Genomic DNA, 24308 nt, shown 5'->3' on the forward strand with positions numbered 1-24308 from the left:
GATGTTTCTGCGGTTACTGTCCTCAGTGTACGAAAAAGCCAGCGTGCAATCAAGAAGAGAGCAGAGCCTTAGTTTCCGCGTTTTTTTTTTTTTTTCTCGATCGAAACTTAACGAAGCCGCAGAGAGGGAGAAGCAGCGGCGAGGACGCCATAATGGAACATTCTTGTCGCGCTCTGTTATGCAGATAGCGAATCCTTTAGTTCACGACCGCTCACTGAACGTTTCGGGCATTTTTTGCTTTCTTTTTTTTTTTTTTTTTTGCTCTTCCCTTCTCGCTATGTGCGCTGATGTTAGGACACGCGCGCTCACTCGAGCTATTGAGGTCGAGCAAAAGCGGTGTACTGCCCCAAGACGAGGAGGAAAAGAGACCGTTGTTTCCCCATTGTGAGTAATACATAGAACAAGACCCGCGGAATACAGAGTGAACATATACAGTCCTTAACGATGATCCTGGTGTTCGTGAAGTTTATTTGATATATTTTCGAGTGCGCGGTGCAAGCAAATACATAGCGCGCAACGCAGAGAGAGAGAAAAGGCCGCGCTTCGGAATACCGGACTCTGCATTATGCAAGTGCTCGCTGGGGCAGTCAGCGCTCTGCGTCGTTCCCAGTGCGTAACGAAAAAGTAAGCGTTCACGCGTAGGGGAAAATATATGCTCTGCTCTCTCGCAGCGAGACGTGCGACTGTGATACCTAAGTCGTGGTATTAAGCGCGCAGACGCAACTACACAAACCCAACTGCATAGATACAACTGCATACATTACTGGCGCTTTGTAGTGATCACAACGCGTGGTGTCACCACCCTCCTCTGAAAACACATACGTTTTCAGAAGTTACACATTCGGAATGTCATGGGAACTGCAATGCACCACAACGCAGCATCCCTGAAGGATAAGCTGATTTTTTAGATGTATCCGAGAGGTTTCGAACCTTATTTTTCGATGTCACATAATTCACAAACCGGAAATTTCGGAAATACAGTTTTTTTTTTTATTTTCTATGCCACGTATAACAGCGGACAAAAACGCGCTTTTGAAGGACGGGTATAAAAACGGGCTTCACATGTTTTCCCAATTTCGAAGCTCTTTAAAGAGATGCAGTGAAGAATTCTTGACACACCGACTCAGGAAAGACTGTACTGTCAAACAAGAATGCTGGTGCATCAGAAAGACTACTCGCGTACAATAAAAAAGGGGGCGCCACCTATCGATTGTTCCACACAGCGTAGCACTGAGAGTGCTTGCGGTGCGAATGAACGTCGGCTGAAAGATAGCGTTCACAGGGATCTGTTTAACAGGAGTGTACGGACGACACCAATGAGCAGTGAGAACCACGTAGCACCAGGAAAAACAGTTAAATGTAGAAATGTAAACTGTAAAAAAAAAAAAAAAAAACACAAGCTAACAAGAGTGCCCCTGTACATAGACAAATAAACGGGCAATGAGATAAATTGCCTCTATGAAGATCGCTAGTTAGTCTTCTTCCCGACAGAGGTTTTCACATCGGCACTCTTTTCTGAAAATGTTCTGATTTATATAATTCTTTGAGTAAGTGTACGAATAAATTGATAATCTGTAAACTTCAATTAAATGTTTATGAAAGCAATTCATTACAGCACCACGTGAAGTGTACAACGTCTAAGGCAGCGCCTTGCTTTGTATCAATATACGTGCTGCATTGAATGAACAAGGTGTGGCAATGAGCGACAATTCACAGTAATTCTCAGTATCTCACATAATAAATCTGAAGTATTTCTCCCGGCAGACATCATATCGTGCAATTACATCAAATAATAAAAAATACTTTGCAGCCTACTGATCTTTTATATATTATTTTACTGCAGTTGCAGTACTAGTGGCACTTGGCGAAAACGGCCTCATCGTGTTTGAAGATTCGGGGGATGAGCCCTTTATCCTGTAAAAGGCTTGGTTTGAGGTGTTTAAAGTAAAAAATAGACTCAGGCTACGACAGACGCCATAGTGGAGAGATGCGGAAATTTCGGCAACCTAGGGTTCTTTAACGTACACTGACATTGCACAGCACACGGGCGCCTTGGTTTTCGCCACCATCGGAAAGCGGCCGCCGCGGCCGGGATCGATCCCGCATCCTTGCGCACAGGAGTCTAGCACCACATACACTGCACCACTGCCGCGGGTCCACCCTACACAGAAGCGCCGACCGCAGTCAGCCCGTCGACCTCCACCCTCCACGAAGCCTTCGCCCGCTAGAAGCCTACGAAAAATTAGAACCAAAAGATTATGGCACAGTTATATTCCAATATGCGCAGGGAGAACCAACTGTCCTCCCTAAAAACCACCAGACAGCCACATCCGCACACTACCGTCATGACCAACGGCTAGCCGCTAGCCCAACACCCACCTCAAACTATATATTGCCTCCAGCATTAAAAAGCATCACCCACCCGCTTCCGCCCACCTTCCAAACATTTTCTGCGGCGCCTGTTTCCTCTCCATTTCAATTTAAACCGATTCATCGGAGTAAAAACACCATAGTTACAATGACAAAAACAACAGCTCTCGCTGTTTTCTCGCATCAGGTTTCATGGTCTTCCAGCCAATTCTCTTGTCCCATTTTTGGGTGCACGAATTTGCAAAACCAGCACACGTGTTCCGATCAGGGCCGATTTTTACCGAATGTTTGTGACGCCTACTCCCCTTTGTCTTCTTTTCACAGGAATCAGTAATGAACGAAATAATAATAAAAATGTCCCTGCGCTTTGAGCAGTCTCCATTTATCAACACTAAATCGGTCTTTGAAGTGCTGAAACTCTAACGTTGATTGCATCCTCTGACGTCTCTAGAGAGAATAAGATTCGTTGAGCATATTTCTTTCTTCTTTTCTTAACATTGCCGCGTGCGCGCTGACCTCATTAAACATTAACGGGAGTCAGAATAGCGGCCTTAAGCGAGCTCTGCCGATGCCACTGACGTGCCCAAACTAGTATCGTGTAGCGCTGAGTCAAACACTTGAGCCTCGTGTTGCCGATTCAGGCCATTTTAAATTACAATTACGTTTGGCTGAGTACGCGGTAAAATGCATATTTCCATTTTACGAGCACGAAACGGTTACTAAAGTAAGAACACAGCGAGAGCTCTCCACTACTGCAATTTGATTTCACGCCAGCGAACTGACTAACTCGAGTTTGGATAGTAAACTTAGCACTCCTTCTAGCTGCGGCCCCCAGTTATAAGTTTCAGTCGAAAACAAGCCCCCATCGTCCACGCATGCGCTGCACCAAGTAGTGTTGCCACACAATAAAAAAATGGGTGCAGCTCTCTGTTTATATGACGTTGGTACGTTTGGCCAATTCTTTAACCGTGCCACGTGAACATGTAACTAGCGGCTGCGCAGAGTTTAATAACAAGGTGGGGCGAAGAAACAGGCTGCATTGGGCAACAACTGCGAGCGCAGTTAACACGTATTCTGCCTTTTCTGCCGCTACGCTTCATCATACGCTTCGTACAGCCGTTTTTTTTTATCGCATTCCATGTTCGCGTGCTTGATAATGTCAGTTTCTGAGTGTACGTGCGTCCGCTGGTGCTGTAGCAACAAGTGAAATGGCAACAAAAACATAAAACATCAGCTACTGCAGAGGAAATTTAAGACTTTCACTTACGGATCCAAATGAGTCTTCGAGCTCCCTTCGGCTAAGATCTTTCCATTTTGCTATTTGTAATTCAGCTGAGAGCGTGCGGGCACGTATGTATGTATGTATGTATGCATGTATGCATGTATGCATGTATGCATGTATGCATGTATGTATGCATGTATGTATGCATGTATGTATGCATGTATGTATGCATGCATGTATGTATGCATGCATGTATGTATGCATGTATGCATGCATGTATGCATGCATGTATGCATGCATGCATGTATGCATGCATGCATGTATGCATGCATACATACATACATACATACATACATACATACATACATGCATGCATACATGCATGCATACATACATACATACATACATACATACATACATACATGCATGCATGCATGCATGCATGTATGTATGTATGTATGTATGTATGTATGTATGTATGTATGTATGTATGTATGTATGTATGTATGTATGTATGTATGTATGTATGTATGTATGTATGTATGTATGTATGTATGTATGTATGTATGTATGTATGTATGTATGTATGCGTGCATGCATGCATGCATGCATGCATGCATGCATGCATGCATGTATGTATGTATGTATGTATGTATGTATGTATGTATGTATGTATGTATGTATGTATGTATGTATGTATGTATGTATGTATGTATGTATGTATGTATGTATGTATGTATGTATGTATGTATGTATGTATGTATGTATGTATGTATGTATGTATGTATGTATGTATGTATGTATGTATGTATGTATGTGCGTATCATATGCATGTTTCATGCATGCACGCATGTGCGTACGTACGTATATATGTACAAGTGCGGACCTAAGTGGGCCGAGCTAGTTGATCAATCCTAATAAAAGTATACCTGGCTTTTTCATGGACGTCGCTTCTCCATGACTAAGTACACAAGCGTGTAGTGCCAGCCCGAACGTACCGCATATTCCAGTGTAAATACGGCGTGAAAACTGGCTGAAGGCAACAGCGGTGTTCTATTTACTTTTGTATCTACAGTCTGCGTCACCCTTGTGTATATATCTCGACAAGCGCACTTCCCAGCATATATATGACACCTCGTTACAGTTCCTATTTTCTAGAGGCAACGCATGTACGGACGTAGATCCACACAGGCCTGTGAAGAAGGTGAGCGGGAGCACTGTGCGGAATTCATGGGCTGCTTTGTAATTTTAGCTTTTATTGCATGATGCGCACTGCGCGAGCGCTCTACACAAGGGTGATGAAGACTGCACGTATGTGTGAATGGTTGTGTATGTCTGTATTCACGCATATATCTGAGCGCATGTGAGCCGTAAAGTGTGGAAGTGAACCCTTTCTGTTATGTATAATGACAGACAATGAAAAAAAAAATAGTATAGTTTGCTGACTCTGAAAAAACAAAAGCGCTGTAATGGTACACAAAATTGACATATAAAATTTTGCATTACGCTCCCTAGACGAATCGCGTCGGGTGCGCAAAAATTCGAGGGGGCACCTTTGATCACTAAAGTGCGATAAGGCGAAAGCCTTAACAGCGCTGTGGTTGTTGCGTCTTTTGCGCGATCTTTACTGAACTGTGGCTGATTGCTTACTGACTTTTTGGCGCCTGTTAAATAATTTGACAAAGTCTGACATTAGAAGTTTATAGCCTTTATCCCTGTGTGAAATACTTTCTGCGGAAGGCTGGACGAATGGACGCACACTTATGAGCCTACAAAGGCTTTCGCCTTGGTATTTCTTGGCGTACTTTCCTTGTTGCAGTGCTGAATTAAGTGAGAGATTGGCGGTACGGCGTCGCTCCTATCGCGAGGCGTTACCATGCAACATTCTGACACGATCAGGAAGCGCCTGAACCGGATTCGACGCGCACTAACTTTCTAGGTTTTTTTTTACATTGCGCCACGACTTTCGCCCCACGACATAATCGCGCCGCCGCCCTCTCCCATGACGTCACGTTGTTGCTAGGATGCGCCATGACGTCAGCGGAGGCGGTCTCTATAGGAACCGCGTTGGCATGACGCTAGACAAGGAGAACTAAGATACGTTTCTCATGTGCCCGGCGTGGCTTAGTCTGTGAAAGCGCTCGGCTGGGGATCGAAGGGGTAGGGTTCGATTCCTGGTGGAAGGTGATTTTTTTTTCTTGACGGTTAAACAGAACCCATCACACTGACTTACAGCTATACCGTGAATGAAACGCGACCGGACATGCTGCCTAGTCATGAGGATAAAGGTTTTCGCCTTAAAACCAAAACACGACAGGCTACCCGGTCCCTTGCGTGTGCGCAGCTTCTTGCGTTCTAATGTCATTCACTTCAAGTGCAGTGTGTTTTAATTTCGAATGCTTCCACGTAGCCAGTCGGCTACATACGGCCGAAAAAGGACCTCTGCACTGATTCCTAAACCGAACACCGCTCGCCGAAGGATTAGGATATGGCCCAATAATTTTCATTGATAAGGCGGATTTGGCAAAAAAACAAAACATATATGGGTCTGTGTAAAAAATATGCACATAAAGCCAACGGCCACATTATTATGATCCGTCAGCATTTCGTGGTGTATTTCCGCGAGATTTAAGTAATCTGCGATGTATAAGCAACCCTCTCGTTTGCAACGTTTGAAGAAGCTAATTAGCATTACTCTGAGGGATTGAAGAATACCTAATTAAAATTTGTGTTAAATGTACGTAGAGCTTCCTTGCGGTATTTCCTACCCTCACATTCGTACCGACACTGAAAGAAATTAAATATGAAAAATTAACACGCCACCGTTCTTAAACCAAGCCTTTTGTGCGAAAGTTTTCGCATCTTGAGCCCGCTATTCCGGTTCCCGTGCGAATTACAAAAAGAAAGGAACGAAAACATTGATGCATGGGGCCTATGTGGGAGGAATGAGGGGAAAGATGAGGGCTCCCCAAGACATGGAGGGTGCTCGCTGCGTCGTGCAGGCGAGGGGAATGTGGAATTGCCACAGCATATTTGTGACGAAATACATTTACACGTAAAGAACGGTGCGCAAAGAATGCAATGTGCTAAAACCTTGGGCATGGCACTTTGCATATACGGCAGCGCTCTGCGTTTATCTTTTTTTGTTTTGTCGTTTCTTCCACGTTGCAATTTCTCTTGATTCATTTGTCCACTGCCCCCTCGGAAGTTCCTATCTCGAGATCTCCGGGAATTCGGAAGAGGTGGCACGGAAGCGAGGGACATGCCATCGGGTAACCGGTCCCCTTTTCATACGAGGCCAATAAATTTTGTCGAGATCGCCACGAATAGGCAATCCCTGCCAAGATCCCCGCATTGACCCCAGGTCTTCGCCGAAACATCGCCGCCTCCAGAGGCTATCCCTCTTCCTTGCTTGGGGTTTCAGCTAGACTGCTTCTTGTATTTTTATTACTCGTACCCTCTTTTTGCGTTTTCTTTCGGCTTTTGTTCAGAATGGCCGTCTCCAGACGTGGCAAGTTCTACCGTCCGATGGAAGACGTAAGCCCGGGGAAACGTGATCAGCCTTCGCAATCTTCAAGAAGGGAAGAATAGAGCCAACTTTTACGCTCGTGTTCTGGTTTTCCGTACTATCTTGCTTCTTAACCATTTCCTTTCTGTGATTTAGGTGCTTGTTTTCCTGCGCGTACACGTTGCTTTATACGAAGGTACACGTGGCTGCCTCTTCTAAGACGCGTGCCACCGCTTAGCTTCCCTTCGCAACCGCTCCACAAATACCCGTGGCGCGGCCAACGCAGGCGTCGTAATTCATTTTTATCGTCTGTGGCAGCCGTGTCACTCTTGTCCCTTCCTGCCATGACTGTCGGCCTCTCGTCCGTGCAGAAGACTAAGCCTCGATGCGTGCTTCGATTCACTCGTTGCAGCAAAAAAGTTCGCGAACACGCGCTTCTGCCTTCACGTGACTCGCATGGAAGAAGGTTAGGCGAGACTCTGTATCGCGCCAATGTATCGCCATTGCTGCCGTAATAGCCGGAACGTGAGCGATTTGTAGCCTGTCCAAGAGAGCGCAAGGCTTGAAGACGCGGGTATACGTGTTTCACAAAGAACGTACATGTCAGACAAGGACTGCAAAGAGCGCCGGGAGAACGAGAGATCGAACCACCTGGAGAGATATGAAAGGCTGTTTGGAGTACCAGAAGTGAAACACCAAGTAGATATTAGATACCTTTGCCGTAGAGCATCTGAACAAGCGTCGCGACTCGTAAGGAAGACAGCAGAGCTATCGCATGTGTTCACATAGTTAACTATCTGCTTTACTAAAGGGTACTTATCGCGATGACTTGCGGGACTTTTAGAAGTCGCCCAACCGTGGTGATCAGACGCCGAGGATTTTTCGGCTAAAGACCGACGTATCGTCTCCCTTTGTCTAGTCGATCTTATTCTTTGCAGTGGTTAATCCAAATTACGGAAGAATAAACTAGCCTGACCGCAAGTGTTGCCGAAAAATCGTCAAAAGGTTAGAAGGGCCAGTGCGCGCGAGGACGCTGCTGACCCGTAAACGGTGACAATGTTACAACGATGCCACGCGCTGATGTAGGCGCAATGCACAGTCTTCCTTCGGGCTCGACTGCACATGCACACAAAGCAATAGCGACGAATCAACGACAAACTCAGGCAGTTTGGTGAATTCCTTTTTAATGCAAAACCTTTAATGCCTCATACTGTCGTTAGCAGCCGTGTCGGCAAATGTGTCCGCGTTTCGGGTGCAAGACTTATATGGGCATATGCCAATCATTACTTAATCATTATTTAATCAATGGCATTATAATGATATCGGAACACAATTTAAGGCAATTCTATGATAATTTCGAGATAATTAATGACTAATTGAGTAATAGTTAAGCAGTTGCCATAGCAACGCATGTATACGGAATGGCACTTCTAACACCAACCATGCCCTTACTAGTTAAGACGACCTTGACCAACACTAACCAAAAATTAACCATTACGCACAAAATTTATTCACACTAACTAATTAATTGGGAGTAATTATTCGTAAAATATTTAACTAATTATTTAGAGAGCAAGAGGTGCCATAGTGGAAGGCTTCGGACCACTTCGCCACAGATGCTTTCGCCTCATCGCACTTTAAAAGGCCCAGTAATGATAAACAATACACTAGAAATCCTAATAAATTCCTTATTTAACAGCTTTAGTGTGATCAAAACAAGTGTGATTCATTCATTCATTCATCATCATTGTCATCATCATCATCACCATCATCAGCCTGACTATACCCACTGCAAGGCGAAGGCCTCTCCCATATTTCTCCACTTAGCCCAGTTCTGTGCTAGCTGCATCCACTTGACCCCTGCGAACTTCTTAACCTCATCCGCCCACCTAACTTTCTGCCACTGCTGTTTATTCACAAATATGACCTGAGGCCTAGAGGGGGCGCGATTCATATTCGTTTCAGTGTAACTCGGCTGTCCGCCAATAGGTGGGAAAGCACAGCACTCGACTATACTACGCGGGCGTTGAAGATATTGAGCTAACGCAGAGCACTGTGCAATATACACTGAAGAAGTGCGAAAGCCGGATCGTAGCTGCTGCACACGGACGGTACATCACGTTTGCTCTCATTATCATTATCAACTAAATGCGCCGTCATTTTCATCGCTGCTGAAAATTGTTGACATTATTTTTAATTGCAGCGTCAGAGTCGTCGCTACTATATTCCTCCCGGTAGACGACTAGAATTACGATGTGCGTATCCCGATCCCGGGCGCGGTGCAGGCGGTTAAAGCGCTTGGCTGTGGGTCCGACGGATGGAGCTTCGGTTTCCATAGACACTTGTATTTTCCCAATGACGTCATCAGGATGACTGACAACTGGTACCCCGCGCAATCTTGCAATTTCACTGTAAATATCGAAATTGCCGCCTAACCGGATGTGACGTCACATTAGCTTTAGTGTGGCAGAGTCGTGGTCGACAGCATGAGCCGTGATAGGCTTTCCCCTTAAAGCTCCTTACACGCGCTCCGCTTCGCTGGCACTTCACTGCGGGACTCACGGTGGAAATGAATGTACACCTGCTCTTCTTAATATTAGCATTGTGGGCACGGCGAAGTTGCGCTCCTTCCAACAGTACCGTTCGGCCGCTTTTATCGCTTCATTTAAGGATTTAATCTCCGAAACGCGTGCTTACAAAAGAGTTGGTTCGTGGCGGCCCGCGCCCTCTGTTGCGTAACAAATGCGACCACTTTAACAATTCGTACTCGCGAGCCTACAGATATTCGCGCTTCGTTCAGAGGTTTTTATTCAAACATAAAATCACGGCGTGTAAGCGATAAATCTTCGTATCGAGCTCTGGAAGAGCCCCTTACTAGCAATGACGAAAGCAGTGCAGCTCCGCCAGTGCCGACAGTAAGGGGCGCATTAAAATTGCGGGTGAGATCTACCGACCCAGGCTGCGTACGCTAGCCCTTTCAGTGATTGAGCGTGCTGGGAATCTGTTTGACCACCGCTCGCGTGCTCCATTTTAATTCTTGTGCGCCTGCACCTGCGAAAAGCAGTTTAGAAATGCCATTTCCCCATTGCGTACTTAAAGGGCATTTGCAAAGCGCAGGGACGCTCCATTAGGGGATTTGTCGGCGCTTTTGTAACCACTAACGACGTTACTCCCAATTACACTCACTGATGTTACTGCGTGTATAAATAAAAAGAAATAAAACTAGTGCTGTCCAGGACGCGTCCGCGAAAGCACAATGGGCTTCAATTACAGTGACTTTCCTCATCCGCGTGCAACTAAGGACGCCAAGGTCAAATTTACACGGAACATTCAGCTTCGCTTACCAGATATTCTAGAAGGCCGTCTGCGCTGTTTGTTACGAGACGTCGCATCTGACAGATGATCGTAATGGCGCTGGTACCAATTTGGTATTCTGTTAAGACCGTGTGACCCTCTGTCCACGCCCACCCAATTAACTCTCCTCTCGTAATTTTAGGGCGCGCACCTGCTAGACGTGTATTAATTTCGCACACGATGAATAATAATTGCTCGCAACCTCTTGTAAAGAACGACGAAATTGTTGACTGTGCGGTAAACTTTGTCCAGCAACATGTAAGATGGTGATGGACTAATATATTGTAATTACAATATTTGAGCATTATTTGGTTTTAAATGTATACAGATAGCACTTAGTACATGACTTGCACTAAGTGTTATCTCTAAACATTTAGAACCAAATAATGTTCAAATGTTCAAATACCCAGCACCTCCACCAAATGTAGAAGAAGGACGTTCAGGACGGCGTCGAGGTCGACGGGGAAGCGGGGCAATCAAGACCAACACGATCTGCGCGATGGCAATTCCATACAACTTCTTCTTTCTCATCAGCGTCCAGCGAAGGGGTCCATCTTCTTCGTCACATAATTAAAATGATTTAGACCATCACCATTCTGCAGGCTGCGTCTACAGTTAATGGCTAAAGGCTTCGGTGATCGCAGGACACATATTAAGGGGTTAAAGCGGTAATATCTCTCCTCGCAGGTCACTGGGGCTTTCAGGACTGTGCCCTTGCTGAAAAGCGGGACTTCATAAGGTGTTCGCACAAAGAAAAAAAAACAACAAATTTTTAAATAACGGTAACGCATTTATTCACGAAGACATCATACAGAATAATCACGGCAATTTTCATCACTTCTACGTCCTTTAACATTTCTGAATGGCAAGCCATGTATTAAGTGTTATCTCTAAACACTTAGAACCAAATAATGCTCAAATATTATAATTAAAAGGTATTAGTCCATCACCATCCTACATGCTGGGTCTATAGTTAAAGGCTATTTAATGAAGGCGAGCATGTGGTAACTATTATTGTGGATATGTATGTACCATTATTTTTCTCGGCATATTATTAGGCTATCTGCCACTGATCAACGTCGCGTCCAACGTCGGAGCCAGCGGCGGAAGGTACTTCAGCGAATCAGTACTTATTTCAATTGTAGCAGCTACCAATCACAGGGAGACATGAGAATGGATAGAGACTGAATGACAGTTTACAATAAACGGCAAGTTGCGTGAATAATGACCAGTATTTAGGGTCGCAGAGGAAGGATAACGTTGCAAGGCAATAGAGTCCAGGAGGCGTAAAAAACGTTACAAGTGACAGTTTTTAGGCAACATTATCTTAAAAGGACAGTCGATACAAATAACAATCAAAGGGGTGCGCTCCTCTGCACGCATAGATTATTCCTCCGGAGCACAACAAACGTTTCTTTGTTTTGCGTTTTTCAGCACTGAAATGCAGCCATGATACTGAGAATCGAAAATAAAATTTCTGGAATTTTCCCACATGTACGGGGAAGATTGTAATTTCATGACGTGTTCGCCGGTGCTCTCCGTGCATCAGTGGTGGCACTTTTGAACGTAAATGCCGTAAGAGCTTGCGGGTCTTGCTCCGTACAGAACCTACACAGCATGTCAGAGGAGACGAATCAAGCGATCGAGTTAATTTCTCGTTTTTGTGTTCATTGTGTAGTTTGCAGTGTTTTAATTGATAATATTTCCTATCTACTTCGATCCTCATGTTTATACGGGCATTCGAGGCGAAAGAGCGTTGCTTAATAACCGAATCAAATAATTGTCGGCGGCGAAGATTTCAGTTTAACCATATATAGTTCGCATCAATGTGCGAGGTGCGTCATCATGAATTTTCGGTCTTGTGCAGTTAATTGGCTCTTCAATTTCTCTTTGGGGCTAAATAACATATTTGCCATGACGTGACGCTAACTTATTATTCTAAGTTGTATGCATATTTCTTTTAAGCAGTTTGTTAGCGCGTTGCCTTTTTTTTTTCTGCATATATTTGAATCTAAATTATGCTGCTGGTAATTCTACTAAAACTGCATTATCGAGCGGTAATTCTGAAGCTGGCTAAGCAATATAGAAAACAGAATCTGCATAATACGCTATTTACTACTGTATCGCCCGGAGACCATTTCCTGAGTAAACATGTCGAACGCTTTTCCGTGCCTAGAGTAACAAACATTCCATCTCAATTCGGTCGCGACGTTTGGTTGTGCATCTTTCATGATGATGAACCGGCCTAAATCACCTATACTTCGGAATGCATGCAGGACATTTGCGAAGCAATTTCCCGCCACACTCTACGCTCGAGTTTGCTCCAACGAGGTTTTAGTTAGTAGCCTTCCAAATTTAACGAAGGATATATATTGGCCGCAGGGCCCGTATGGTTGTATGGTCGCTGGAACAGCGCGCATTTCTTTCAGTATCCATCATGAATTACCATTTCGCAGCGAAATCAATGCACCATGTGAGCCGTTTAACGCTTAATTTCTGAATAATATCTTCGGGACTCTGTACGCCACGCTTTATCTGCAACCGCGGCCCGAGAAGGTGCTCCGCCGATCTTCGATTAATTAATGATGAAGCGAACCTAATTTAGAAAGCGGGTACACGAATTCCCATCAGTAGCTGGTATTCTTGCTCTTCGGAATTTCTCTTTTTTTGCCTTCGTTAGCTTAGTAAAACTGACGGGCAGCTGAGACGACGTGAAGGTGGTCGGGTAAATAAATACTGAAGTATAGCAATTAACATTTCATTATTTTTTTTTTTTTTCAAATTTGACTACGCATAACGGATATGTTAACGAAGCGATCTCTACCATTGCAGCTCTCTATACTTGGGAACAACTTTCTGCGGCAATGTGGTCGAAGCTACGGAGTCGAAAATCACCAGCTCACTCCGCGCAAGAATGTAGTGCCCGTATAAATTTCGCAGGGGATGCTCTGGGACGTTCTACCATCAAGGAACTATTAACCTTATTATTGTATCAGGCTCATACTACACTACTAGCCAGTACAGCGAGAGTTTAATACGCAGCGTTCATGTCGATGGCTGCACGGCCTGTCGACAATCTCGCAAAGCGCGAACAGCGTAAGACCGGGTGGGATGCGTCTGCCACTTTACTCCGGTCATTTCTGCGTGCGTTCGTAACGCGCGTCTGTTTTTGACTGCGTACGTCGTGCGCGGTGCCGAAACCGCAGCCGAGGTCAGGTGCGCGGAACTACAATGCGTAGTAACACAGTTAGGAAAGCTCCGCCCCCGTAGCTTTAGCTCCATTGCCACAGAAGGTTGCCCCCGAGTATAACTACTGCCAGTCAAAGAAAAAGAGCTAGATAACCGGGCCGAAAACTGTCAGAATATAATGTAGCTTTGTCGTAACAACTCACTTTTCTGCCGTTCTGTTGTACTTTCTTGTAGTTTTGTAGTTCTGCCTGCTGTAATTTTCTTTACTCTATTTCTGCGGCAACTTTAGATTGTAGCTGCACAGAATTCGGATGATACCACCGAAGCTTCCCAACCGGTTTGAGATCGAAAATAGCACGCAAATTCAGTTGCGAGAATAGAAACTTCCTGCAGTTCTTTCCAACTGGAGTAAAAAAAAAAAAAAAAAGAAAAACATGTTACAGTCAAGCACATTCTCCCGGCTTCGTTTCAGTTCAGAGCGGTCATCCACGAATTATGTAATTTTCCTCCCGTTACCAGCTATGTGGTAACAGTTAAATATTTCAACAATCTGCACTCTACACGCTGCGAATTCTTCCCAAGTAGTTCAAAAGCTCGCAGCATAACTCGTCTTGTATGGCATGAAGAGTTACTACAAGGAGACTCTTTAATTAAGCAGCGCTAACAACGCCACGAACATAGAGAGGGCGGAGCTAAATGGGTTGCACGTTCTCTTGCAAGACCCATAATGCGCACTTATTCGACAAAAGGCCTGCCCTGAATATATCAGGGCAATAAAGCGCCGACACAAACGCGGCTCAAGCCGCACTTTTCACCGCTCACCCCTTTCTAGGACGCACTCATTACAATAAGACGCTGCGCGTGCGGCCCCAGCTATTCATAGCACACACGAGTGCCCGCCGAAGTAAGCACAGAAGACGGCGCTGCGGTTCAAAACTGACAAACAAAAGAAACTGTGCGGGCACAGCTCGCGAAAAGAGAGGAAGCCTGTATTATGCACGCGTGCCCACGAACACGGCTGAATAGGAGGTGAAAAAAAAAAAAAAGGAAACGAGAGCTCGTGCCCGGCGAATGCCTTGAGCAGACAATGCCCCTCTACACTGGTATTTCGCGTCCGACCAATTCGTTGAGCAAATACGGTTCCCGGGGGTTCATCGCGAAAGAATCTGCCGTTGCCGGCGGCTAATAGGCGACGGAAGAAAAACGTTGAAGACATCGCCAAGTAGGGCAGCTGCTGGCAGAGAGGATGGCTGCTGCTCCTCGCCGGAGGCGAGTGAAACCCAGAAGCAAACGACGTTATCCGGCCGCGTGCTTCCGCGCGATCCGTACACCAGCGCATAATATCCGCGGAGGAGTGTTTGCGCGACCCGAAGGATCCCATTCGTGGACGACGGGACGACGCTGTACTTTGGAGCAACGAAAAATGAAGACACGTGCGTTATTAATATTTCATCTTCTCTGGTTTTTCCCTCGAGACATGGACCTTTAAGGAAGGGCCAGTGAAAACGGAAACCTCGTACTATTTTGTTCCCTTTATTTCTTAACCGCGATGTGCTATGACCTCTTTTGGCATGATAAAAGGTTATTAGTCGAAAATTAGTGCAGTTGTAAAAAGTGCACATTACTGGGTAAGAGAGCTCATCAAATGTATGCAAAAGCGTGAAAGAATTTTCTTTATTTGAAGCTCTACGAGGATGCAACGATCCATAGCAACGCGTTCTTTTGTGCGTGTGCGTGTGCGTGCGTGCGTGCGTGCGTGTGCGTGTGCGTGTGCGTGTGCGTGTGCGCGTGCGCGTGCGCGTGTGCGTGTGTGTGTGTGTGTGTGTGTGTGTGTGTGTGTGTGTGTGTGTGTGTGTGTGTGTGTGTGTGTGTGTGTGTGTGTGTGTGTGTGTGTGTGTGTGTGTGTGTGTGTGTGTGTGTGTGTGTGTGTGTGTGTGTGTGTGTGTGTGTGTGTGTGTGTGTGCGCGCGCGCGCAGGGCTGATACTCGTCCCATTTTGTCTTCTGCGTATATTACTACCGCTGTTTTTCTTTCTAATTTTCTATCCTGAAATGACAACACTCCTCTAAATCTCAGCATATTTATGTACGTTTCTGAAGAAAGAAATCTTTTTTTTTCTTTTTTTTTTAGTGTGAGTGAAGTTACTTCACTACAATTTCCGTCTTAGGTTCCTTATTTCAGGCAGTGAAAAACTGTGCACTGAAGTTCTGAAAAAAAAAAAAAAAACTATTATTTTGGGTCACAAGACATGAAATAACCAACAGAAGGAATAGAAGGATTAAAATAGAAAAAATCCATCAATACAATATCCCGCGATTCAGAAAAATAAAATTAAGCAAGAAACAAGCCGGCTTTGAGGCGCACATTCTATTAGTGGGATCTTGTAGTCGTAAGAATATTTGCGTCACCTGTAACCTTATTAGACGGCATTTTGTTATGTTTTGATCGAAAATGAATATTAATTTTTCAGTTGAGTATATTGACTCCGTAACAAACAATTTCAATCGCAAAGTACTGGCGATTAAGTTTTTAAGATGTGCAAAGTTATAACAAACAGTCCTGACTGATGCAAATTCCAACATCGAAACGCCGCGTTTTATCAAGTAAACACCCGAAAGGATCGTGAGAATAAATTTTATTCGAAGTTGCAAACCGCGCTTTAAAAGGGGAAAAAAAAAATTATAGTTACTATTTGGTGGCAATATTTGAACAAAAATGGCGAATCATGTTCTCTTGCGCCCACTGTTGCGCGAAATATTCTTTACTCCGTTCATTATATGGCGCAAAAAACATCGTATTTGCGACATGAAGGAAGCTAAATTCGCCCAAAACGAAGAACTGCCAGACCCAATTTAGAAGGTTTGGCGAGTCGGTAATATTTCGCTCTTGACGATGCTCTAACTAGACACGGACGAGGGAAAAGCGTTCTTGTGTACACATTCTTTCTCGGCCATGTATTGTTTGGTCTCGGTTAAGAAAGGTTGCTAGGAGCAGAACATTCATAGGAGAAGCAAAAAGTTGGCTTTGTACGCAACTGCAGGAAGCATGTCAAAGGGTTAGCGAAGCTCCAGCGAGTTCCACCAGATTCATGTAACAGACAACTTGCAGCTAACTACGATAATGAACTTAATGTTAAATCAGAAATGTAACTTACTCAGAACAGTTTGCTTTATCTACGCTGTCAACACTGACTGAATGTTACGAGTTTGATAAAGCTAGCGCTTTTCGCATCGGTTTATAAGTCGCTATGAGCCTTAACTATGTGCATCGTCAGAAATTATCCCACACACATAAAAGTTTAGAACAGCACACCTGACAGGATTTTACACGCCTTGAGGCATCCCTTACAATCCAATTAGTCATCGCAAGGCCGCAGAAAAGGATGCCTTGTTACTCGACAAGCAGGAAAATCTCTCAAGGAACTAGCTCCAATTAATGCAGTCGATGTACAGCACTGCTTAGATGGCAACGCCATTAGAGTTTTAGGCGCCCTATCTTGTCACTATTTTATAAATCTATGTCGCTTACCTAAGGGGCCACTCGTGCGAAGGTACATGCCCCCCCCCCCCCCCCCCCCCTTTATAGTCTTCCGCAGTTTTCCATGTACATGGAGTAATACTGTACAAAGAAAAGCCCAATGCTGCAACAAGAAACGTCGCCTTCAGACCCTCTGTGTAAAGCTAGTGCGTTCGCTGTCCTTTCAGGAGTCCTAAGAGTTCCTTATGAACTGACGGTTCGTCGCACAATGCCTAATTTATATAGCAGATTTCGTCGTTAGAGCTTTACATGAGAGTACCGAATAATGAGGTGGATTTTGCATCGAGGAAGAGTAGGAGATGCTTTCCGAAACGTTGTATGCCCGTACGTAGCTGCAGTCCACTGTGAGCGAAAGGTTCTTTTTCGGATAGCGAACGGTACACAGCGCAAAAGAAACAATCAATAAAAAAAAAAAAAAACCCACAGGGCCGATTTTGCCTGGCAAAGGTGCTCTGCCTTTACACTAATCGCACTAAGGCAGAGCACGCTTTACAGGAAAGCAGAAATAGCAGCAGTTATACAAAGGAAAACAAACATATAAATTGACGGCTAATGAGTGATATGTGAATATAATGGGAACAGAATAATAAAAATCGAACTATATGTATCATTAAAGCAATTTATCTCACGTAAAAGACTACTTCTAAGCTGTCGCCGCTACCGAAAAGGCTGTTTCCTGGAAACTTGGGAGCAAGAGCAAAGACGTTATGCAATGAAATTTCCTATTTCTTCGTTTTGACGGTAATACAGATCAAACAATTGGCCGGCTAGTCACAACGAAAAAAAAAGCACCTTTCTCCCTCTAATAGTCGAGTCGACCTTAGGGGAGATTGCAAAAAAATGTAAGGTTCTTTTTTTTTCTTTTCTTTTTTTTTTTTTTTTTGTTTCGGAGCGTAATGATGCTACAAATACGCGCGACAGCTCCAAAAGACAGCAAAAAAATAATAGTAAATAAATAAAAAATAAATAAAAATTTGCCTGGGCGAATCACAAAAGATGTGCCATGCTACAAAGGAAGTTACTGAAGACTGAAAACTGTATTTCAGGCCAAGCTAATTCAAGCAACAGTTAAATCCACACCACGACAACGAAAACTCAAAAATATCCAAAATGTTCTTAAAATAATGGTAAAAGACTATTTTTTTATTGCTGAAGTCACTATACAAATGCAGCTCTGAAAATAAAAACACTAAGCGCAATCCTGGATACTGCCTTCATAAATTTGAAGCGGACGTTTTTTTCTTGCAGGTACGCTGTCATCTCAGACCAGAGCTCGTTTCCAAGCATGATAACAGTTGTGTCAATATGCCGCAAGTGAAGCAAGTATTCCCTCAAAAACGCAAGATTACACTGTGCTGCCACTACACTCCATATTGCTACGAGTAGCAAAACCCTCTCCAGCGGGTCCATTATGAGCAGCGTCGACGAAAACACCCACACGATACCGCTTCATCATGTTCGGCGTTTGTGTTTGAGAAATTTCTTTCACTTCGCTGAAAAAAAAAAAAGAGGCAAAAAGAAAACACTACGTGCACTGTAACAGCGGCACTGTCACGCAGTAGCTTCAGATAGGTCTCCGGTTTGATGCCGAAACCCCCTATGGGCGTAGTACACAACAGCCGCGCCAGTTAATGGCAACCGCGTCAGAAACCATGTAGAAGTCGTGACACTTCAGTCTTCCTTCGCGATCCTGAGAGCGGACAGAGCGATCCATTGACCTCCGCTGGAAAAGAAAGCGAGAAAAGGACGGCCCCAACTCACGTCCAGCAGGGCATGCAGCTGCGAGTCCTCGAGGACGCTGAGCAAGAAGTCCCGGTCCCTCTCCGAGCACTCGGTCAGGCAGTGGATGTCGTCTAGGCTGTCCAGAACTGTGGACACCGCTCCTTTGGCGAAGCACAGTAGCACGTGCACAGGTTGGCAGGGGGCACGTAGGGAGAGGGAGAGAGAAAGACGTGCACTCAAGGTTGTGATCAGCGACATTTTTTCCTCTAGTCTGTCGCGTCTAATGCATGCCTTTCATAAAGGCATCATGCTTCCCTCGCTTTGAAGTGGCTGAGTGGCCCACTGTGACCCAAAAATAGGCCGCAGTTATGACTCCAGCTCCAGCGGAGTCATTAGGACGACGGTGAAATGAGATAGTACCAGTGTACCTTTCATGTTGAAGAACCTCTCCTGAATGAAATTAATGTGCAGATCCAAATTCATGACCTGCCTGTGTAGGCCACCATGCTGCTTAGCAGTGTAAAACTAAATACCGCTGAGTAATTAATATTTGACCTCGGCAGCGAGGTTATTCGTTTGAAAAAAAAAATGAAATACTCAAAAGTGCTACTATGATTACTACGTTCACTTCGGCTAAACAGTACCGGCAAGGGCGCAAAGTTTGCCAAGCTTTACAAGATCAAATGACAAACCATGCCTTCGCACCCTAGAGAACTCTAAAGCCCTCGAAAGCATAGTGCTGCTAATAAAAGTTTAATGGTGTTCCAGCCCGGGAAGATTAAACTACGTAGCTGGTTTAAAAGAGTCGTCGTATATTGTCGTACAAATAAAGGTCAAACTTCAAATTTTAATGGCCTTTTCTGAAGCTCACCTTATAACATAAAATCCACAAATCCCAATGCACTCATTAAAATACAGGTTACATGAGTTGCAGAGCCAATGAAACACTATATCTGAAAGAAGTAACATCAAATAGATCAAGGTTTATTTACACCTATTTTCGCCAGATAAACAGTACTTATGTCGCACCATGCAGGTGCTCTAAATCGAGATGTAAAATTACAGAATAGAAATCCAGTGAACAAATTCGAATAACCGTCACAAGTAAGCTCTAGAGCGTTTTAGTACTGCTAATATGTGAAGGGCTCAGCAGAGCATCCCACTTCAGAGCTCGGAGCTCATTTAACAAACTGCAGGTATTTCTTCACCATCAAGCAAGACACGTCCGCTGATGAACGAAGGTTATTTTTAATCAACCATATCCGGCGCCACTGAGTGGCACCCCACAATCTCAATTTCATATCTAATCTCTTCTGCACGACTAATATTTATTGCCTCAACCTGCTACGTTTAGCTTTTGCACTGGGGATGATTAATGGCGAAATAAAATGTTTCTTCGAAGGTGTTTTTCTACTTCCCAGATATACCAGATGCGCCAACTGCAGCCTTTTAATGTGCATGCTATATTCAAAGGACGGTAATAAAAAAGCATATTTATGTAAACGCCACCTTGGTGGAAACATTCAGGCCAGTGGTTTCTCGAGACTACCTGAAATTCTGCTCTGAAACTTTCTTAAATAAGTCAATAAATAAAAATAGCTAATAAATTTTAACACGAAATTAACTTTCAAAAGAGAAAAAAAAGAAAGGTGGAGACGAACAAGCGGCTTTCAACAGCTTTTTGTTATCTTTTGTGAACCCGGTCATTTCGCCTTTTTCAAAAAATCTTGGTTATATTTAGCTGGTAAACCTGGCGTGAATGCATCGATCTCGGACATTTAGTTTGCCTAAAACATAATGGTCAGAACAAGCAGATCAAGGACACCGTGTTCACGTAGCCAACCTTGCGACATCACTATGTGCGACATCCTACCTGTTGCTTGAGGATGACAAATGTTCCTAAAACCACAGTATGATTGATGGCTGTGCAAAAATATTTACGAGGAAGTTATGTGGCACTGCGGTACTACCTGAGGTTTATTTGGATTTCCAAAATTGTCTGCAAAGTAAGCTAGCGCTGTCTTGAGTCTAGGAATCTTCGCTTTTACTCGAAGTCGAGATGGCTCCTCTTTTTTGTCGCAATGAATTTACCCAGCACGTACTCACCTATTGCAGTCACCTCTTCTTCAATGCCTTGGTCCGAGGCCGAGTCTAACGCTGGGTCGCTATAGAAACTTGTCCACTTTGGGCTTGACACAGCTGCTAGTACGGCACCCTGTCAGCGGAGAACGACAGAAGAAAGGTAACTGAAACAATGCGTTAAACAGACAAGATTCGGTACAGCACAGCCAGCAAAGAAAACAAACTGCAGACAAGTGTGAGAATTCCGCGCAGTGAGTAAACATTGAAATCTTCTCCGTTGGAGCTGCACCTTAGTTGTGGAGACTCACAGAAATAATTGTTAAGCGTGGGCGAAAACCGACAGCATCAACAAGCGTGATTACTCAGCGATGACATAATGGCGGAGCACTTAATACTGGGCACTTAGTTTGATAAGGAGGCTTTCAATGTAGACAGTAATATAATCGTCAGAACGGCCGCGGCGATATAAAAACTTACTTTTGATCATGAACATGATGCTTGAATTACTGGGCATCTCACAAATCAATATGTTTAAATCATATACGCGAAGTCGAGAAGGGAGAGGCTGCAATAGAATAGGCTCTTTTCTTGCTTTCAGAATACCTTCGAAAACGCTAATACGCTCTTCCCAAGCTAAGGCTTCTCCGAGGTAAGAAAATTTCTTCAATATTCTTAAGTAACACCATTCCGCCCATGCTTCCTTCCGACAGCGGCACGGGAGGAACAAATCTGAGACGACAGGAAGGCATGTATCTAGCAAACAGTAACTAAGTTTCGAAACAAACAAACGAATGAACAAGCTCACAGACAGAGATTATATATGTATAATATTTTCTCAGTACATACCTTAAGTTTTCTCCTCGCGTTGAATTTCCGAAGTTCATCCACTGTTTCTTGAAGGTGTTCCTTAGGTGCGCAGTGATCTCGATCCTGAGACGGTGCCATAAGAAAGAAACGAAAATGTGTTAATGAAGCACACCTACTGACCATGCTCGGAAAACTAGAGAAATCGTATATGAAAATGACGATTCCTATCTACACTACGTCACGATGTCAGTTGCAGTGTGAAAAATACAAATAGGAAAAACTCAAGATCTAAAATAAATCCAAAGGAAGTTTACCAGTGTAGTAACGCGAATTTCAACAATATCGAGAGTGGTGCGATATGCCGGTGCCGGTACATTTACCATTAATTGAGGTGTCTTTTGTAGTAAGCCGTCATGGGAGGTGCAGCGAAGCGGCGGCAGGCGCTTAAGGCAGCTAATTGTAACTGTAGTAAATCTAGTTCAAAATATCCCTACACTATCAAAATCGTCGCAACTGGATAACGTCGCTTGTACGACAACTGCACCTGTGCTGCGTCGGCCACTATATCTAAGCTGACGCTCTTACTCATAATCTTATATGACACTCTGAGGTTTGTGCCAAACAATCTCCTTCTTCCTCGCTATCCGCTCACAGACCCTCAGCTGCACTGAATTAAGTCGTTCTCCGCCTTGCGCAGCGTGTAAGTGTACCTGACCGTTTGCGTTGTGACTCGTGTTCTTGACTCTTGTTCCCTGACACATCGCAGCAATCCTTTGTCACGGTTAACGAAACATAAAAGCGCCTCTCCTTACTTCGATTTTGATCTTTAAATGCGTCGTAGTAAAAGCAGCAGAAAACCTGCGCCGCATCTACCATGACACACCTAAATCTACGATTCGTATATTGAAGCAGAAGCTTCACTACGCCAGCCAGCTCGTTCCATCAGCGTCAGTGTCGGTAGGTGTCGGTAGGGTCAGTGGTAGGCGGTAGCTGGCAGCTAACATGGGCGCGCATTTAACTGACTTAAGGTTGCCGGACGTTACGCTTGGCCGGAGCTACAAACTCGGCCTCTTCGTGCGGTTGGTAGACTAGCCTACGCTATCGAATCATACGCTTAAAGACGGAGATTAAGTGTCCCCATAATTCGGCCACAGGCACAGGCAGTCAAAAGAAGCTTCAGCTTCAATCCAGGTTTAACGAGAGCTAAACCACGGTTTTTATTTATTTTTTTTTTTTTTGAAGTGGAAGCTTCACTATGGCAACCAGCTCGAACCTTCAGTGTCAGTGTCGATGGGTGCCTGAAAGAGCACTCGGGCCTCTCCTGTCATGTGGGAGGGTGACATCAGAATCACCCTGCCATGACATTTGAATTCACAGCCAACCAAGGTCGTTTCCTTCATACTGGGAGGGGTAGGGGGGAGGGGGGGGGGGGGCTGGGCAATATCAGAATCAGCCTGCCAGAATCCATTGCATTCACATTACCCCTAGGACACGCAGGCACGTCCGTAGGGCTTGGTTGAAGCATGACTTTATGTGTGGGCTGGTAGCTAACGCTCTAGCGTCATACCCTTAAAGGATGAGCTTAAGTGTCCCCAGTAATGTAGCGCCGTATACGGATAGGGCGTGATAGGGGAATAATGTAGCCGGCAAAAGAAGCTCCCACTTCCATCCAGGTTTAACCGTAGCTAAACCACACCTAATGCTTTATTCAGAGACATGGTGCTGTCATTTTTGGAAAGACATGCCTCCTCTCCACCTACGTCTCGTCAGAATGGCACAAAACAAAGACCGCTGCTAGCTCTATATCATGCCTTAATAGGCCATTACGGTAGTGTGCATATTAGAGCAATAAAATTATTTCCAGCTGTTACTCATTCTTGAGGCTACAGATGTGACAACGCACAAGCGACTGCCCAGAAGTGGCGCGTGCAGAGCATGTTGCAACTTTCAGGAGAAAAGACAACTGAATGTTAAGTGAAAGTTAAGGCGGCAAAGGTGCAATCTATATTCAGGCTCTTTGTTGAATTCACAAATAGGATTACTTGTTTTCTCCTTTCCTTTGTCTCGTCTTTTGGCTGGTTTAAAATGAAAGATTCCACAATGCTGCTATGATTTGGCTCAAGATGGCCGCTCAGATGGCAATCTTGAGTTTGATTCCCGATGCGTCCGAGAAAGCTTAGCAGTCAGAGGATGGTTTTAGTCACATGGACAACAACGAATAGTTAATCGCTAAAATTTATTCGTGGGCCTTTAGGCGGCATGAAGATTTGCCCGTGCACAAACACAAAAATCGCCTCCATCCCTGCTTACCCTGAGCCAAGGGTGGTTGAGCAGTTCCTCGACAGTGTACCGTTCCCTGGGGTCGACGCACAGCATCCTCTGGATGACGTCCTTGCCGTACTCGCTGATTTGGTCCCACTGCCGGCCGGTCAGCTGCGTGGATCCCCGTCCAAAACGTCATGGGGAGCCAATTTCAGAATAATGCACTCTGTGTATGCCCTAAAGTCGCAAACGGAAA

General features: G+C 44.6%; 1 protein-coding gene across 5 annotated transcripts in view; it reads right to left on the reverse strand.

The window, feature by feature from the left end:
• The window catches only part of CASK (peripheral plasma membrane protein CASK), a 756819-nt gene that overhangs the window by 355026 nt on the left and 377485 nt on the right, over nucleotides 1–24308 (reverse strand). For all 5 annotated transcript variants that reach the window (XM_084595365.1, XM_084595366.1, XM_084595363.1 and 2 more), the window contains 4 exons: nucleotides 24101–24223; nucleotides 21830–21913; nucleotides 21008–21116; nucleotides 18941–19059 (listed from right to left, as the gene is read on the reverse strand). In XM_084595365.1, coding sequence (XP_084451491.1) covers nucleotides 18941–19059; nucleotides 21008–21116; nucleotides 21830–21913; nucleotides 24101–24223 — 435 coding nt within the window. The remainder of the gene's footprint in view (nucleotides 1–18940; nucleotides 19060–21007; nucleotides 21117–21829; nucleotides 21914–24100; nucleotides 24224–24308) is intronic.

The sequence above is a fragment of the Amblyomma maculatum genome, chromosome 2 (assembly GCF_055883805.1).
Source record: "Amblyomma maculatum isolate TAMU_Amacu chromosome 2, ASM5588380v1, whole genome shotgun sequence".
Taxonomy (NCBI): domain Eukaryota; kingdom Metazoa; phylum Arthropoda; class Arachnida; order Ixodida; family Ixodidae; genus Amblyomma; species Amblyomma maculatum.